The 20,038-nt window shown below is 44.3% G+C and overlaps 1 protein-coding gene across 1 annotated transcript in view; it reads left to right on the top strand.

Annotated features, from left to right (window-relative positions):
* Positions 1–20,038, top strand: part of ATP8A1 (ATPase phospholipid transporting 8A1) — a 238,288-nt gene that overhangs the window by 205,418 nt on the left and 12,832 nt on the right. Inside the window, exon 33 of the mRNA XM_065907244.1 lies at positions 19,543–19,631. Within this exon, the coding sequence (XP_065763316.1) occupies positions 19,543–19,631 (89 nt within the window). The remainder of the gene's footprint in view (positions 1–19,542; positions 19,632–20,038) is intronic.

Here is a 20,038-nt window from a genome sequence, read left to right as displayed (position 1 = left end):
TCCTGGAAGGAGACAAAATAAGTGAAATGTAGATGGATTTAAGTGCTATAGAGAGAACACAGCAGGCAAGAGGAACAGAACCGTGACTCCCGTTGTTTCCCACACCTTGTGCCTTTCGCTTAGGGTCCCGTCACAGCCTCTTGAGGGGCTTGAGAGGGGTGTCATGATCTGACTTGTGCTTTAGCACCAGGACTGTGACTGCGGTGTGATGGACCACTTAGGAGATTGCTGCAAGAACCTAGGGCAAAAATAATGGTGGTTTGGGCCAGGAGGGCGGTCGCGGTGAAAGCGGTCAGAGTCTGAGGCTAATCTGAAGGTAGAGTCTGTAGGATTTGATGACAGATTGGACGTGAGGAGTGAAAGGAAATGGAAGTCGAGGTGGACACCATCGTGTGGGTCGTGACCATTAGAACAGGCTTGTCCTCAACTCACTAAATCCTCCCGGCAAACTTACCACGCTCGTTTTACCCACGAGAAAACAGAGGCCTAGAGAAGCTAAGTAAGTATCTCGTCTGATCCCCCAGTCTGAAGTGACAGAGGGCAGACTTGGCCACGCGGCCCGCGTGGTCAGCTGCCTCGGCCACTGCCCCGGGCTGCCCCTCTGATCACGTTTATTCAGAGGGAGCCTGAGGGGACTCCCCCGCGTTGCAGCTATTTCCAGGATCTGTGTAGAGGAGGAGGTCTCTGCTCTCTGATTTCCCGACGGCAGTGGCCCCCGCATGCTTCCCTCCGCCATGGACACGGCAGCATCCCGGCCTTCCCCGTCCCCCCTCCGCATCCCGGCCTCGCCCCGTCCCCCCGCGGCATTCCGACCTCGCCCCGTCCCCCCGCGGCATACCGGCCTTCCCCGTCCCCCGCAGCATCCCTGCCTTGCCCGTCCCCCCTCCGCATTCCGGCCTCGCCCCGTCCCCCCTCCGCATTCCGGCCTCTCCCGTCCCCCCTCCGCATCCCGACCTCGCCCCGTCCCCCCTCCGCATCCCGGCCTCGCCCCGTCGCCCCACAGCATCCCAGCCTTGCCCGTCTCCCCGCGGCATCCTGGTCTTCCCCCGTCCCCCCTCTGCATCCCGGCCTCGCCCCGTCCCCCCTCCGCATCCCGGCCTCGCCCCGTCCCCCCTCCGCATCCCGGCCTCGCCCCGTCCCCCCCGCCGCATCCCGGCCTCGGCCCGTCCCCCCTCCGCATCCCAGCCTCGCCCCGTCCCCCCGCGGCATCCCGACCTTGCCCCGTCCCCCCGCGGCATCCCGGCCTTCCCCGTCCCCCGCGGTATCCCGGCCTTCCCCGTCCCCCCTCCGCATCCCAGCCTCGCCCCGTCCCCCCTCCGCATCCCGGCCTCACCCCGTCCCCCCGCGGCATCCCGACCTTGCCCCGTCCCCCCGCGGCATCCCGGCCTTCCCCGTCCCCCGCGGTATCCCGGCCTTGCCCGTCCCCCCTCCGCATCCCAGCCTCGCCCCGTCCCCCCTCCGCATCCCGGCCTCGCCCCGTCCCCCCTCCGCATCCCGGCCTCGCCCCGTCGCCCCTCCGCATCCCGGCCTTCCCCGTCCCCCCTCCGCATCCCGGCCTCGCCCCGTCCCCCCGCCGCATCCTGGCCTTGCCCGTCCCCCCCGCACCCCATCCCCCCGCTGCGCCCCTGCTCGCGCGCCCACTGCCCCGCGTGCCTTCCCGGGTTTGCTCTGACACGATGATGCCACGCGCCCCGTGAGTGTTCAGTAATGACCACGAGGTAAAACTGCTTTTTCCCCATGCTCGTTTGTTTTGAACACACCCACGAGAGACAGTGGCGGAGAGGGGGCAGAGGGACAGAGGTGGGCTCAGATAAGACCGTGGCGCTGACATCCAGATGGTGCCGCCGGGGAGCGACCTCCGGCCGCGGACCAGGATGCTGGCCGCGGTTAACCAGCCGCGGGCCCCGCCACGAGCCCGCTCCGCAGGCCCCGCCATCCGCGCCCGTGACGCTCCTCCCCGCCCCGAAGGGCCAGGTGCCCTGCGGGCCTCTGGCCAGTGTTTTCAGACAAACGCCTTACATGTTGAAGGGCACAGATTATTCTGCTCTAATTAGCGTTAACTGGAACACAGGGTGCAAATTACATGCAAGTTAGGCAACTAGTCGTACACAGATTAGACGATTTACAGGTACGGGTCTCAGGCGTCTCCATTCAGCTTGGACACACTCATACACTGATCAGGACTTTATAGCTGTTTCCAATCTGCGTTCTTGATTTGTCTTTTCAGCCATCTGGAGACAGAGCCGTTTCTCTCAATATGTTGAAAGAAAATCCTTGTTCAGGAAGAAGGGGAGGGAAGAGAACTAACATTTACTGCGCACCCGTTTTATTCTCCAGGCACTGGTTTTGATCCCAGGCGTTCGTTATTTCATTTAAATCCACATCACAAACCTAGGGAGTAAGCAGAGCAATAGCAAGTCAACCCAGAGAATTCGTCCCAGGTTTTCCTCTCAAATCCCTTCGGTTGTTCTAACATCCTGAGGAACTGAATACCTCCTCTTTAATGCCCACTCCTGTTCCTTACTTGCAGATGGGGATGCTTTCTTTTCTCCTTGCAACCATTTTCCTTTCATTCTGTTGATTTCCCTGATGTATCCGCTATTTCCCAGGATACCCAGAGCCCTGCTCAATTTCCTTTAGTTTGTCAGATATAAAGCATTCCCATCTCTCTTTAAAAGTGCCTAGATTTTTAATTCTTCCCTCTCAACACCACCTAACTCCCTCAACACACTTATAGAGACTCTCTCACTTTGTATCCCAACTTCTCATGTCATCTTAGTAATATCAGCGTGTCTAATACCCACTCATTAAATATATATTGAAAACCCTATCAACACACATCATCAGAGAATGCACAGTTGCCACTCAGATGATAGTAGGACCTCATTTACTGATGGTCAGTCACTGTCATAAGTGTCTTCACTGACGAAACACGGAGACCATTTAACAACACTGTAAGGCAGTTCCTGTCACACATTTCACCGACGCAGCGTGGTTAAGTAATTCTCCCAAGGTCACACAGCTTGTGAGCTACCTCTGAGCTGCCTTTGGAACACAGCCAGCCTTTCCCCTTCTCCGCTATGCACTCTGCTCTCTGTCCCTTTTACATTTTTCCTCTCGCCCTTTCGCTTCTCTGCACTTTTCTCCCAGCCGTTAGTATACATGCCTGTTAATGTCAGTTCTCCAATCCAAGTCCTTACTCCCATCTGGTTGGTCAGCTAAGCCATCCATCATCTGCACATAATATTTCCATCTTCAGCTGTGCTCAGCTGCCTGTATCGCTAATCAGGCATCGTTACCGTCCTCCTTCCTTCAACACATTCTGCACGCCTGAAATGACCAGAAACCATCCCCTGGATATCTGAGCCTTTAGGGCAGACCTCAGCCACTGCAGCCAGGGCCAGAGAGGGCTGTTCTTAGTTGGTGGGCAGGGTGTTGCCGTTTGGGAAACATTCCTTCCCATAGTTTTGTTTCCACTACAGTAATTCTACATCTCTGCCCACAATAAGATTCAAATGATAATGATTAACAAGCATTCCAGTACCACAAATATTGAAATATATAGCTATTAAGAAGGAATTACGACATCACAGTAGGGGGAGAGTGGATTCCGCAAAGGTGGAGAACGAGACAATAAGAAATTATTTAGAAAAGGAAAATAAAGAGAAAATAGCATGACAGGCTTGACTGTGACTTTAAATATGTCACTGTCTTCCCCTCCTCTCACAAATATGGTTGTGATTTAAGGGGAGGACTTTTTTTTTTTCAGACCTGACTTGTATTTTTTCACACCAGTACAACAATTTATGGGGCAAGGTAGACCCTGGGGAGAAGTGCTATGTTACATAAACATATGCTGGCCTGCTTTTTCTGACTTGTCTCAGTGATGTTACTGAGTATTTCTTGAAGTTTCAGAAGGAATTGTTTTAGGCACTGTGATTAGTACACCAGATTACAAAATAAAAAGCAAGTCCCATCAAGGATCATTTCATATCACGATGAATACCAGAAGGTCAGTAGTGGCAGAACTTTCCAGTGCATCGCGGCCGCGCAGACACACGCTGTAATGTCTTCCGAGCGCCATCTGGTTCTGCTCTCCCTGGCCTGAGGGATCTATAAAACTACTGAAGGAAATTGAAGTTAAGGAATGAGCATGTGTTTTACAGAATTTCAGATCTCTTGATTGAGGTTTGCAAAGTCTCTCTGAAAAACAATAAAAATCTTTGTTGAACCCTTTACTGTCACCCCGGTAGGAAAGGTATTAATAAACCACATTAGTGATATGATTTTCCTAAATTCTGCTGTTGCCCATTTTACCAACATAATGAATTACTTTACATACGAGGAATTTCCTGGTTTCAAATAGTCCTTATTCATCTCTCAGCTTTTAATTACCTAGCTAGCATGTAATAATTTATAGGTCATAAGACGTGCCCTGGGTGGATAGGGTGGGGCAGTGTTTTGATATGAAGGAGTTTCATCCGAGATTGCTGGGTTTAGTCAAGTAGCCTGGGGAGAACAACTGCTGTAAACCCTATCAGACGTCCTGCAGTCAACCAGCGGTTGGGATTCCACCCAATAAAACATGCCATCGGTCACAGCCCTCAGAGCCGACAGTGAGTGAGACAGGCAGGCTATCACAGATCCTAAAGAAGCTGGCCACATGGCCACTTCCAAGCCCATTTTGTAAAGAGGAGTCTTGAAGAAATGCTGAGAAGCAGAGCCATCCGTGCGACTAATGGCAAATCAGGACATGGGCACAGAGTTCTCTTTAGAGTCGCTGTGAGGGCTGGCATTGCTTTTTGGAGGCGCAGCACCTTCTCCTACAATGCGGAGCACATATGTATCGAGCGTCTAGGCTATGTGTGTTCCTCTGTGTTAAGCAGTGGAGGTTGCAGAGGTGAACAGGGCTGGTCAAGGTCCTTAAGGATTTTGTTTTTAATAATGGGGTGTGGATGTCATAAATGTGAGGGATGAGGCAGTGCACCCCAAGTGCCATGATCGTGAGCAAGGCGTGGAAAGCGGAATGATGCTGCTCTTAGTATGGCAGAACGTGGGCTGTTTGTTTTCTAGAGTCAGCTCATTCTTGCATTCATTCATTCCATAATTATGCATCAAGTATGTAGTTGGTTCTAAGCATGGTGTCTGCATAATGGATTAATTAGGCAAGATCCCCATGAGTGTTCAGATTGAGGGGACCAGGGAGTAAGAGGGGGAAAGTCACTAAATCAATTAACAAATGGCTAAATGTTGAATGACTACAGATGATTTCATAATGTGATAGGGAGAAAACAGGGTGATATGACAAGGGACAGGATTGTAATGGCTGCTCCAAGAAGATCCTTTGGAAGAAGGGACAATTAAGCTGAAGTTTAAATGATCCAGAGATACCTTCAAGTGAAGAAGAGCGTTCCAGGGCTGACAGAACAACTCATGCCCAGGCTCTGAGGCAGGAATGAGGCTAGTGTGTTCAAAGACCGAAAAGTCAGTGTCACTGGAGTTAAAAAAAAAGTAGGAAGGAGCACTGTGAAATGGAGCCATTGAGATGGGCTGAAAGCAGATCACCACTCCTAGCTTAGCACTCTAGCTCTTAAGTCCAATACAGCTTGCTTTTGAGTTGCATGCCAGGGAGCAATCAGAAATGCTCATAAAAGAAACCATGAATGTCACTGTGTCATCTGCTTCAGTAGAGCTCATAATTGGACACAACTCTTGCATTCTGTGATAGGGTAAGAAAGATTGTCAATGAGTTCAAAAGCTGGTTTGGTTCCAAATTATCACTCAGCCCCCCTAGTGTGTATCATGCAAAGCAAGTTATTTTATGGCATATTTTTGATGTTAAAAAAAAGTAACTGGGTTAAACAAGGTAGAAACATTTCTCTCTCATATGAAAAAAAAGTTCAGTGGAGTCAGATAGTTCAGGACTGGTGTGGCAGCTGCACAGTCATCAAAGACCAGACTTCTTCTGTCTTGCTGCGTAGTGAACCTTAGTGTACGTCCTCATAATCCAAAAGGGCTGCTTAAGCTCTAGCCATTTTATCACCATTCCAGCCAACATGAAAAAATTAACCCTTTCTCTGAAGTTCTTTCCTAGACATTGCCCACCACATTTCTACTTAGCTCTCATTAACCAAAGCTAGTCACAAGGTCATACTTAGCTACAATAAGACAGCCAGAGGAATATAGTCTGAGCTGGAAGAAAAGGTGATTCAAGATTCAAGTGGTTGCCAAGATTCAAGTGGTTGCATCTAAGAGAGTGAGCAGACATACATTAGGAGGCAACTAGAAGTCTGTGCTGTGATAGTCAGCAATTTTCCTACATAAGCCATATGTCACTTTACGTCTTTCCGTAGCTAAATCTTTTTTGAAGTTTTGAGTTTTTAAAATATAATTTCCTAAAACAGATGGTAATTAGAAGATGAATGGAGATGTTAGTTAGATGGTGGTGATTTTGCAATATATAAATGTATCAAATCAACACATTGCACTCCTTAAACTTATATAAGGTTATATATGTCAATTTTTTTCCAGTGAGTCAGCTCTTCACATGAGGTGGCCAAAGTACTGGAGTTTCAGCTTCAGCATTGGGGGCAGGAGGAGAAGGGGATGACAGAGGATGGGATGGTTGGATGGCATCACCAACTCGATGGACATGGGTTTGAGTAGACTCCGGGAGTTGGTGATGGACAGGGAGGCCTGGCGCGCTGTGATTCATGGGGTCGCAAAGAGTCGGACACGACTGAGTGACTGAACTGAACTGATGTCAATTTTATCTCAATAAATTAGGAAAATAAATTTTTTAAGGAAAAAATTTCCTGCAATCTGCAATATAGGCCATATATGTTTCACAGATTGAGTTACCAGTAATCAAAGAGTTGATGCTTTATGAGACGGTTTTTTGTTTTTTTATTTTTGCTTGTTTGAACTTTCCTTTATTTTTTCATCTTTAAAATGGGAATAAAATAGTACCTATCTCGTGGTATTGGTTTTTTACCTTTTTTTTTAGATGGCTTTTAAGCAAATAAAATATAGAGCCATCACAGAATTTTAAAAACTTGTAAGAATGATATAACAAGTAAACAAATTGACCATTGAGTTTAGGTACCTTATCTTAATATAACTTCTCCAGTAGCAGCAGAGCATTTTTAAATTGTATTTCTCATAGCAAAAAGAATATTTTGTTACTAGTTTTGTCCTCATTTTTCTGGGGCTTTTAAGTTTTTTAAATAGCACAGTGAAGAAGATTAAAATAAAGCAAAACAAATTCTGTTCTTAATTACTTTAACTGTTCTGGGAACTACGCCCCTAGAAAAGTTTCAGAGCTGTAGTTTCTAATGCTCTTCATTTCTTTTTAAAAAGACTATTTTGCATGTTCATTTTTCAGTATATATTGATACATAGTCAAATTTTACTTTAATAAAATTAAGTTGGCTTCTGATTGATCTGATTGATCCTGGTGGCTCAGATGGTAAAGAATCTCCCTGAAATGTAGGAGACCTCGGTTTGATCCCTGGGTTGGGAAGATCCCCTGGAGAAGGACATGGCAACCCACTGCAGTATTCTTGCCTGGAGAATTCCCATGGACAAAGGAGCCTGGCGGGCTAGGCTCAGCCCATGGATAGCAGAGTCAGACACGACTCCGCGACGAAGCCCAAGCACAGCGCATTGATACATGGTCAACTTTTACTTAAAAGAAAAGTTAGCTTCTGAGTAATCTAGGTCCCAAGTCGCTCTTCCTCCTTTTCATCTGATAATCTTTTTTAATCATTTGTTTCCAGAGAGTGGAGACACAAAGGTTGTCTCTCGCGTTATTCAGAGGATTGAATATTGATTGGGTCCCACTGGGTGATCCTGCCTCCCCCAGCTCTCCACCACCACCCAGGAATGTCCCGGGGGAAGGAGCCCAGGAACGCTGTGAACAGGCATCTCATTTGCATGTTTTCTCAGATTTTCTTTGCTTGGAACAATTTGCATATTCTCTAAAATTTTTGTTTGTTTGGGATGATCCAAGCGAAGGACTTTCTTTGTCTCAGAGTAATCAAGAGCTTCTGGTAATAATTGCAAACATATTGAGGTTTATCCGAAACACCCTTCTCCTTAGTTATTTTCTGGGTGTTCTGCCCTGTCTATTTTTATGGAGAAAGTAATTTGTCCCGTATAAGAGCCCAATTCAGCTCAGTGCAACTGAGATTCATGGAGCGCCTCTGCATCAGGACCTATACTGGGCATCAGTGGGTCAAAAGCTGACAAAATAGAGTCCTTCTGTGGAACCTGAGTTGTGAGTAAACCAACAGATCAACAGAACGTTAGAATGTAAGACACTAGTTATTGTGATCAGGATGCACAGGGCTGGCCCAGGAGAGGCCGCTCTGCACGCTATAGTTTGGAGAGTTTAGAACAGTTTCTTGGGACTACTGTTCCCCACACTGTTCAGGAAGGCAAGAGGAAGAAGGACTTTGGAAGTAGTGTGTGTGTTACTCATGTCCGACTCTGTGACCCCTTGGACTATAGCCCGCCAAGCTCCTCTGTCTATGGGATTCTCCAGGCAAGAATACCAGAGCGGGTAGCCATTCCCTTCTCCAGGGGTCTTCCCGACCCAGGGATCAAACCCGGGTCTCCTGCACTGCAGGCAGATGCTGTAGCACCTGAGCAAGCAAGGAAGCCCTTGGAAGCAGAGAGCAGCCCAAGCAAAGAGGGAGATTGGAGGTGCTAAGGGACGGGATGGCTGGAGCTAGAACTGGAAAGTTTAGCAAAGACTAGGTCACAGAAAATTACCCAATTATCATTTACATCATTCCCTTAAACCATGGCAGATTGTTTCTCTTTATGAAATTCATAGTATTCCAGAAAGTACCTGAGGCTGTAGAGTACAAATTTGGGTCAGAGGACATGGTATATAAATGCTAGTGATAAGCTAGTGAGTGATTAAAACATTTTGTATTTTGGCATGAATATATATCACATAATTGAAATTTTGTAAGAATCCTTTTGTGCTAAAATAAGACATCAAAGACCTAGCTCAATGGTAACCCCTGGAACATAGAACTTGGCACGTGCATTCCTCTATCTGCACGTTTTATCAGAGGGAAGTTCAAGCCTCACTACCCAAGATGAGCAGCCACTGAAAGCCTTCCATGGAAGTTCATCTCTTCAAGCCGAAGTCCACATGAGCTTGAAATGTGTCTCTGATTAAAGTGCAGAGTGATGAATTCACCATTTAGTGTTGACCCAGTGACGCCTGTTATGTGCCTCTGAATTCAACCCGGGGCCCAGGTACCATACCAGATTCAGACAGAAAGGGTGCAGTTTCAGAGAAAGGCTCCCACAACTTGGAGACCTCTGTCACACCATGGTGTTCCCCAGGCCTTGGACTCAAAGACACTTACGAAACCTTTGCAAGTTTAAATTCAAGTGACACAGTATTACCTGAAAGCAGATTTGATTTTTATGAGCTAATATCAGGTTTTCACACATCAAGGGCAGGGTTGCCAGGAGAAGGCACGATTTTGAAGCAGTAAAAGCATTCTATGTACATGATGTTGATATTTTGCCATAAAAATATAGATGTTCAGTTCAGTCACTCAGTCATGTCCAACCCTTCGTGACCCCAAGGACTGCAGCACGCCAAGCCTCCCTGTCCATCATCAACTCTCAGAGCTTGCTCAAACGCATGTCCATCGAGTTGGTGATGCCATCCAACCATCTCATCCTCTGTCATCCCCTTCTCCTCCTGCCCCCAATCCCTCCCAGCATCAGGGTCTTTTCCAATGAGTCAGCTCTTCGCATCAGGTGGCCACAGTATTGGAGTTTCAGCTTCACCATCAGTCCTTCCAATGAACTCTCAGGACTGATTTCCTTTAGGATGGACTGGTTGGATCTCCTTGCAGTCCAAGGGACTCTCAAGAGTCTTCTCCAACACCACAGTTCAAAAGCATCAATTCTTCGGTGCTCAACTTTCTTTATAGTCCAACTCTCACATCCATACATGACCACTGGAAAAATCATACCTTTGACTAGATGAACTTTTGTTAGCAAAGTAATGTCTCTGCTTTTTAATATACTGTCCATGTTGGTCATAGCTTTTCTTCCAAGGAGTCTTTTAATTTCATGGCTGTAGTCACCATCTGCAGTGGTTTTGGAGTCAAAAAAAGTCTGTCACTGTTTCCATTGTTTCCCCATCTATTTGCCGTGAAGTGATGGGACCAGATGCCATGATCTTAGTTTTCTGAATGTTAAGTTTTAAGCCAAATTTTCCACTCTCCTCTTTCACTTTCATCAAGTGGCTCCTTAGTTCTTTTTCGCTTTCTGTCATGAGGGTGGTGTCATCTTCATATCTGAGGTTATTGATATTTCTCCCAGCAGTCTTGATTCCAGCTTGTGCTTCATCCAGCCTGGCATTTTCACATGATGTACTCTGCATAAAAGTTAAATAAGCAGGGTGACAACATACAGCCTTGACGTACTCCTTCCCTGATTTGGAACCATTCTGTTGTTCCATGTCCATGTTCCATGTCTGTTGCTTCTTGACTTGCATACACATTTCTCAGGAAGCAGGTCAGGTGGTCTGGTATTCCCATCTCTTGAAGAATTTTCCATGATTTGTTGTGATCCACACAGTCAAAGGCTTTGGCATAGTCAATAAAGCAGAAATAGATGTTTTTCTGGAACTCTCTTGCTTTTTTGATGATCCAACCGATGTTGGCAATTTGATCTCTGGTTCCTCTGCCTTCTCTAAATCCAACTTGAACACCAGGAAGTTCCCAGTTCATGTACTGTTGAAGCCTGGCTTGAAGAATTTTAAGCATTACTTTACTAGCGTGTGAGATGAGTGCAATTGTGTGGTAGTTTGAGCATTCTTTGGGATTGCCTTTCTTTGGGATTGGAATGAAAACTGACCTTTTCCAGTCCTGTGGCCACTGCTGAGTTTCCCAAATTTGCTGGCATATTGAGTGCAGCACTTTCACAGCATCATCTTTCAGGACTTGAAATAGCTCAGCTGGAATTCCATCACAACCACTAGCTTTGTTCGTAGTGATGCTTTCTAAGGCCCACTTGACTTCTCATTCCAGAATGTCTGACTCTAGGTGAGTGATCACAACATCATGGTTATCTGGATCATTAAGATCTTTTTTGTATAGTTCTTCTGTGTGGTTTTTAGCATTCAAGATTCTAAAGGATGTCACTGTATCTCAGGTTCCATGAATCAGCTCCTCTCATCCCCTAAGAAAGGGAGCTCAAGGAGAAGGTACCCGTGCAGGTGGGCTAAATGCGATGGGACTGAAAGTGAAACCCAGCAGCAGAAACCTGCCTTTTCCAAAGAAACATTCAGCTCATACAGCAGAGACAAAACCCTGAAGAGCAATAGGAAGGGAAGAGCCGCAGCTTGGTGGGAAAGACCTAGAAAGTTTGTATGAAAAGAAGCAATAAATGCAAACCTGAAGTTGAGCACTGATTTTTTTTTTTTTTCTTTTAATGAAAATGATTTCATGAAGAAGATACTTCCAGAGGAGATTGGAAGGTTGAACTGAGATATAGGAGGAGATAAGAGGAGTTTAATTATCTATTAACTGCATAGATGGCTCTGAAAAGAGAACAGGGGAGGTTGTGGGCTTTGAGGCTCACAAAACCGCATCACAGTACAGACCATCTCTGAAGCGTTGTTCTACCCAACTGTTTCAGAGAAGCTGTAGCCAGATAAAACAATTAAACTCTTGGATCGGAAGCCACACTCGACCAGATCCTAAGAAGCACGTGATAGGAGGTATGAGCTGTCTGTCATACAAGCTTTGGGAGTCTTCAAAGTATTGTGAACCTATTCTAGTTCACTACTGTATAGCTGATTGTGTTGGTTAAGTACCTAGGCTAGTTTCATTGGACTTATGAACAACTTGGGCTTACAGAGTGCTCTCAGAACAGAGCTCGTTTGTATGTAGTGAACTTGCTGTATATTCTACAGCACACGGATGGTAAGTGCTGTGGAGCACCCCAGAGCAGGAAAGAGGACAGAAGGCACTGCAGCGGGGGTGGGGTGCTGTTTTATTTGGAGTGGCCATGGGAGAGCTCTGAAGATGACCTCTGAGCAAAGACCAGAGTCGGGTGGGCAGGAACCATGGCTCCCTGGATGAACAGAATCACAGACAGGAGGAGGAGACACTGATGAGGTCAGAGGGTGAAAGCAGAACAAGGGAGGGAGGGGACTTCCACTGGAAAGAGATGGGTAGGGAGCTGGATCAAGCCCTGCCCCTCTCTCCCCTAATCACAGAAATATCTAGTTATGATTGCTCCCAGAATAGCTCCATGCCAGAACACAAGAAAACCAAGCAACTTCTCAGGAGTATAGTCCCAAAGCTCTGATGCTTTTTGACCTTTAATCACTCTAAACACTAAGTTGTAAGGACTTACTTATTCAACAATTATTTATTAACACCTGATTGGTGGTTAAGTGCTTGGGTTGTGAGCATTCATCAAGATGTATTTCCTCCTCTTACAGGGATCGTAGTCTGCAATTAGAAAATGGGTGATAGTCATCCATTTGGGAATAGTTACCCAAACTGGAAGCACAAGGTCGAGTCAGCTAACCCAAATCTCAGGATAGACGTGACCTCCAGTGTGAAAGTTGAAAAGCCAACAGGAATCATAGACTAAGGGGCTTCAGGACAAGAATCAGCCTGGGCAGCTTCCAGGATCTGAAACACGTCCTGCAGCTAGAGACGAGGGCTGTCTTGAGAGATGATGTGGTGGAAGTAATCAGAAGTGAAACACGAAAGGTCGTGAAATCATACTAAGGAATTTTGTATGCCATCCTGGGGGTGGTGTGAAGCCACTGAAAGGGTTTCATCCAAGAACTGCTCAAATCTGACTTACACGGTGGAACCTCCCTTTGCTGCAGTGTGGGGATTGACTGGGAGCAGGGCAGGACTGGAGTCAGCAGGTCCACCCCTGAGTCTGTGATCGGGCAGGCCAGGTGGGGACTGGAATAATGACAGCGGGTGAGAAGGAAGTAGGCAGGTCCAAAGACTCTGAAACATAGGAGAACCAGGCTGTGTGGTGGATGTGGTACAGAGAGACAGTCCGTGAATACAGCCCAGGTTTCTGTCTCAGGCAGTGAAGCTGTTGTTGTTGTTTCAGTCGCGAAGTCGTGTCCGACTCTTTGTGACCCCATGAACTAGGCTTCCCTGTCCTTCACTATCTCCCTGAGTTTGCTGACACTCATGTCTATTGAGTCAGTGATGCCATCCAACTCAATATCTCATCCTCTGTCACCCCTTTCTCCTCTTGCCCTCAATCTTTCCCAGCATCAGGGTCTTCTCCAATGAGTTAGCTCTTCACAGCAAGTGCCCAAAGTATTGGAGCATCAGTCTTTCCAACGACTATTTAGGGTTGATTTCCTTTAGGATTGACTGGTTTGATCTCCTTGCAGTCCAAGGGACTCTCAAGAGTCTTCTCCAGCACCACAGTTCAGAAGCATCAATTGTTCAGCGCTCAGCCATCTTTATGGTCCAGCTCTCACATCCATACATGACCACTGGAAAAACCATCACTGTGACTGCTTTTTAGTACACTGTCTAGATTTGTCATCACTTTGCTTCCAAGGAGCAAGTGTCTTTTAATTTCATGACTGCAGTCACCATCTACAGTGATTTTGGAGCCCAAGAGTCTGGGCTCCATGAAATGAAATCAAATCAAATCAAATCAAATCCAACACTGTTTCCACATTTCCCCCATCTATTTGCCATGAACTGATGGGATCAGATGCCATGATCTTAGTTTTTTGAATGTTGAGCTTCAAGCCAGCTTTTTCACTCTCCTCTTTCACCTTCGTCAAGAGGCTCTTTGGTTCTTCTTCACTCTGCCGTTAAAGCGGTATCATGTCCATACCTGAGGTTGATGATATTTCTCCCAGGAATCTTGATTCCAGCTTGTGCTTCATCAAGCCTGGCATTTCGCATGATATACTCTGCATAAAAGTTAAATAAGCAGGGTGACAACATACAGCCTTGATGTGCTCTTTTCCCGATTTGGAACCAGTCTGTTGTTCCATGTCCAGTACTGTTTCTTCTTGACCTGCATACAGATTTCTCAGGAGGTAGATAAGGTAGCCTGGAATTCCCATCTCTTTAAGAATATTCCACAGTTTTTGTGATCCGTACAGTCAAAGGTTTTAGTGTAGTCAGTGAAGCAAAAGTAGATTTTTTTTGGAATTCCCTTGCTTTATCTATGATGCAGCAAATGTTGGCAGTTTGATATCTGGTTCCTCTGCCTTTTCTAAATCTAGCTTGTACTTCTGGAAGCTCTCAGTTCACATACTGCTGAAACCTAGCTTTAAGGATTTTGGCATAATTTTGCTATCTTGTGAAATGAGTGCAACCGTACAGTAATTGGAGCATTCTTTGGCATTGCCTTTCTTTGGGAGTGAAATGAAAACTGACCTTTTCCAGTCCTGTGGCCACTGCTGAGTTTTCCAAATTTGCAGGCATATTGAGTGCAGCACTTTCACAGCATCATCTTTGGGGATTTTAAATAGCTCAGCTGGAATTCCATCACCTCCACTAGCTTTGTTTGTAGTGATGCTTCCTAAGGCCCACTTGACTTCACACTGCAGGGTGTCTGGCTCTAGGTGAGTGATCACACCATCGTGGTTATCTGGGTCATTAGACTTTTTTGGGTACAGTTTTTCTGTGTATTTTTGCCAACTCCTCTTAGTCTCCTCTACTTCTGCTATGTCTGTGCTGTTTTTGTCCTTTATTGAGCCCATCTTCACATGAAATGGTCCCTTGGTGTCTCCAGTTTTCTTAAAGAGGTCTCTGGTCTTTCCCATTCTGTTGTTTTCCTCTATTTCTTTGCATTGTTTGCTTAGGAAGGCTTTCTTGTCTCTCCTTTGCTGTTCTCTGGAACTCTGCATTCAGATGGGCATATCTTTCCCTTTCTCCTTTGCTTTCACTTCTTTTCTCAGCTATTTGTGAGTCCTCCTCAGACAACCACTTCGCCTTCTTGCATTTCTTTCTCTTGGGAATGGTTTTGGTCACCACCTCTTGTAGAATGTCCATGTAGTTTTTCCTGTGAGTTTTCACTGGTGTTTGACTGTTTTAATAAACTCACAGTGGATATTTGCAGTCCCCAAAATTAGTTCCTTGGGATACTAGTTAGCAACATATGGGGAAAAGTATTCATGGTCAATAAATACATCTTGGTAACCTTGGCTTAAAAAACTATTTAGTAGGTTCTTTATGATGATTTCTCAAAGACTTAAATAAGCTACTCTTCCCTGTGACTCACCGGGACGGGAGGCCGCTGTGGTTTGTTGGGGCCATGACAAGCTTCTGGAGGAAGTGCTTCCAGGATTAGTGACCACAAACAGCTTCATGGGATGCTAACCTCTACCCAAAGACTGTACCAAATTTCAACACATAGTTTCAGAAATTGAATTATCAGATTAACAGGAATGAATGTTTGTGTTCTTGAGGCACATGTCAGTTGCCTTTCCCGAAGTGAGCACGTTGCTTAAGAAAGTGTAAATTACTACCCAATACCTGTGTCCGCATGCCCTCCCACTCCCCCAGGGGTGACTGTGAATTGTTTAAATCTGATCTGATTTGGTAATGTTTCTGCAACTGTAGAGAGGCCCAACATTTCCCATGCTATTGATTCCTTGCTGCTGCTTTTGTGAATACCTTCTCAGATCCTTTGCTATTGGAATCCTTTGTCTGTTGGGATCTTAGCTACTGTTATGAAAATCAGTGGTCTATTTTTATAATCAGATATTAATGCAGAATTTCATATACTTCTAGCAGCCATTTTCCAAGTTCTTATGTATCATTTATTTTTTAGTTAGGTTATTTGTTAACCTGTGGTACTTCTACATTTTCATGGATCAGTTCTTTAAAGCATTTCTTTCTATAGTTGTTTTTTTGGTTTTTTTTTTTTCTTTTTTGATTAGGTTTCTTTTTTTTTTTTAATTGGAGGCTAGTTACTTTACAATATTGTAGTGGTTTCTATAGTTTTTTTTTTTCACCATTTTAAGGCTTAGAAAATCCTTTTATAAAGTTTTACCTAGACATTTAGTAATCACTTCTTGTTTTTTGGTTGTTGTTAACATTAACTCTTAACCCCTCTGGTATTTATTAATATATTAATTTATCTTACACCCTTCCCCCTCCCAGAAAGCTAACCAAGTTTTACAGCACTATTCTCCGAATAATTTTCCCTTCCAAATTAACATATAGTGCCCATACAATCTTTAATAATTTTTATGAGATAAAAAACATTTCTCTCCATTTATTAAATTAGCAAATTGAGATGAATGGCAATTTATTAAGATTCAGTTACTTGGCCAATTTCAGTCTGGAGAGGAGTAGACTTTAATGTGATGTAAACTATGACATTTATAAACTTACATTTAATTTGATGTTGTGATAAAAAATTTCCTTCCTTGAAGCTCATGGGAGAGATCACTAAAAGGAACACGAGACCAGAGAGCTTAGAGGAATTTGAAAATTAAAATGAAGAAAGGAGCGTTTGTCAATAATCAATGTTAGTAAAAAAAGCAGCCACTTTATAAATGTTATTGGTTTAATTCTTATAATCCACTTTACCGCTGAGGAAGCAGAGACCCAGAAGTGACTTCCTCTGGCCCTGAGAGCTGGGACAGACAAAGCCAGGACCGCTTCCAGGGCTGTTTATCGCCAGCTCTGCTACAGTTGGGGTCTGCGGATGTAGTTTTAGCACTCCCCAAGGGGCCGCCTTAGAGCATCTGTACTTTAGCAAAGAATCAGCATGCTATTTGACATTTATAGGGTAAAATGGGGGACAGACTTCAGAAGTGCTTTGCTGAAAGTGTGTAGGCAGGTAAGCGCATCAAAGTCCTCTCTTCCGAGGCTGAGCTTGGAGGACCCTGCAGGTGAAAGAGTGCGTGTTCCTGTCCGTGTGAGATCATGGGTACCAAGGGGACCCCCGTGGGCCAGAAGGTAAGCCCTCCCATCCGCTCGAGCCCCTTGGCTCGCTCACTGCACAGGAGCTAGGCTTTCCTCAACTGTTCTTTCTCCGCAAGTTCGTAGGGAAATTTCAGAACAACTCCTCGTGTCTGTGTCTCAGGCCGCGATGGCTCACTTTTGAGGCCCGAGGCCGATGCTGAGGCAGCGTTGCTCTGCAGACAAGCAGGCTTGATCCCAGAGCAGGGCCTGTGTCCCAGGTTTGCCGGCTTTGCAGCTCCCGGGGCTGAGCCTCTCAAGGCCCCCGGGAGCCACTTTTGTGGCAGATTCCATTTGGTTTCAAAGGGCCTTGAGAGGGGCTGCGGGGCCACTTGGCGTGATCCCCCCATCTCCCATGTTAAGAGTGACTTGCAAACCGCCCTGGCGGGAGCCCGAGCCCAACCCCAAACAGGCTGCCCCTGTTCCCTCCATTGTCTGTGGACCCGGCGTCTTTTCCCAGCTGACCTGCCTGCAAGTGGAGAGATGTGAAAAGTTAGAGACAAAAATGGTCTCTACAGAGTGAGAGGGAGCTTTCTTGTACAGAAAGGAAGGAAATACCTCTGTGGGGTTTTATTTTTTCCCCCCCTCTCCATCCAAAAAATACAAAGAGACTCTCTGTCTTTAATGCGAATGTCGGCTTTAAATCTCTTAGGTTTGGATTAACTCTGCAAAAGAAAAAAAAATCTGACAGGCTTTCAGATATGACGCAGAAAAACTTTTTTCCCCTCAATTCATGGCGTGCATTTGCAAAGCCAAAGGCTGGTGGGCTGAATAGTGGGCGCCAGTCTCCCCGTCACAGTTAACATCACAATGGTCAGAATTAGCAGCCTCTGTCCCCACCAGGGGACGTTTAATACAAGGTGGCAAAGGCAGGAATAAACCTCTCTTCTCTTGCATCCCAAATTAAAAGAGATTAAAATTAAACCAAAGAAACGAGGCTATTTTCAGTTACATGACTTAGACTTATCTTACCTTTTTCCCGCGAAAGGAAAAAGAAATGTGGCATTTTGCAGTCATTACCTAACTCAAAAGCTTCCTTCTAACTAAACAAAACCCACTGACTTGATGGACATTTCCTATTACACAGTTATTGTTGGTTTTCACTATTGAGGATGTCAGCCAGCATGTCGAGGATCATGTTTTGCTTATAAAATAAAATGACTTTTATGTGAATATCTTTCGTCTTGGCGGTGTCCAGAAAGTGGGTGCTGTTCCTCTGAATCCACGTGGCGACGTTTATTTTCTGAAATTTGGGGTGACAGCATGTTCTTATTTTTAATGTGTTCAGAGCTGTTTCATCCTAGATACTGGAGTATTCTGCACCAAGAGTCGGTACCACTAACCTTGTGTTAATGTAGGAAAATTTTAAACAGCAGCTCCTGGTTTCCAAATGAAAGTCAAAATGATTAGGTAATCTGAAGCACAACTTAAAATGAGCAGTCTTTATATTTGATATGGATGGATTGATTAGGACTGTTTGTTTATGTATAATTGTGAAACCACCTATATAAATTAAACTCTAGATTATTTTTAATTCCTGACCCACACGTAGTTTAAAAAAAAAGTTTCTTATGTGATATTTAGTGGGATGTAAATGGATGTGCATTAGTTGGCTGCTAAATAATGGAGTTATAACAATATGTTTATGGATTTAAATAGGTACTGCAAATTGGTTCTTGATAAACAAATAGACTCAAAGTGAAATAAAATATTACTTTTGGTTTTATTTATTTATGTGACACTATCCACTTTAAGCTGTAGGTAATCTAATTACATTATAAAGGGATTTTTATTATAATCACAAACAACTAACAGAATTTATTAATTTTTATTATAGAATCATTTTCTTTGCAACCCCAAAGGCTCTGATATAGCCTAATTTGGGATTTAATACAAATGAAAGTGTGTTAAAACTTATTTTAACACACTGTCATTTGGGTTTTACATACTAAATATTTGGCTTGACTACCAATAACAGATTACACTGAAACAAGTTATGTAAATCTTTGAACAAAAATTAGTATTATCCCTACATAATATCAAATTGTTATTTTTCATAGATACGCTAACTTGTTTATACTGTATTCATGATGTATCTGGATGATGTTTTAGTATCATGTAATATTTTAGAAAAAGTAAATTTTTATTTTCCAGAAGTAGTAAATTTAGTTTCTAATTAGGATTGATTTTATGTATTGTAAGAGAATTTAATCCAATGTATGTTTGAAGTTTGCTCAAAAATATAATTTTTTATATTCTAAGTTATAAAAGAAAGTCAAAGTTTATTACTCCATGTTTTGGTCACAATAATAAGAAATTCATATAAAAACGTGAAGAGATTTGGTACATGATAAAACTTTGCTGTCTTAGCTACTGAGGGAAAAATAGAAAGGCATGTTTTCATAAATTAGGCTTTTAATTCCAAATATTTCACAAGTTTGAATTCAGAGTTATTTTATGCCCTCTTGCAGAATGAGATTCTTAAAATTATTTCACTTGAAATCGTATAAAAACTTAACTTGTATCTACCGGTGTATTTTTATGGTTTTAAAGTGATGCTGTCTCTGATCCTCAGGCGGCCATGCTGTTCAGTTCGGGCGTCTTTTGGACGGGCCTGTTATTTATCCCTGTGGCCTCCTTGCTCCTTGACGTGCTGTATAAGGTGTAAGTATAATAGTTACGCACATAGCAACGTAGATGGCGTATTAATCCTCGGATTTCTCTAGTTGGACGTCAACTCTAATATAGAGCTTGCAAGAGAGGAATTAGTAACATTAATTAATTCTACGTAAATAAAGGAGAAAGGACCGATAGAGGAACTAGAAAACTATATTAGTTTAAAAGAGCCAGCAGAAGTTAAAGCAGGTAGTTTCAATTAACATTTTTATTAATCAGCCTGAAAAACCCCCTCAAGGTAGAAGAAAAAATCATGTTATCCCCACACATGCACTCACACACACACACACACCCCCATAAATTTTTAGTGAACAACAGTTGTGAAAGGAAATTTTTGCTTGCTTGATTCTAAACATATATAAAATAGAGACTAGAACAATCTACAATTTTATTAA

Source organism: Muntiacus reevesi, chromosome 16 (assembly GCF_963930625.1).
Source record: "Muntiacus reevesi chromosome 16, mMunRee1.1, whole genome shotgun sequence".
NCBI classification, from domain to species: Eukaryota; Metazoa; Chordata; class Mammalia; order Artiodactyla; family Cervidae; genus Muntiacus; species Muntiacus reevesi.
Note: the sequence above shows the minus strand (reverse complement) of the source record. Positions and strands in the feature narration are given on the sequence as shown.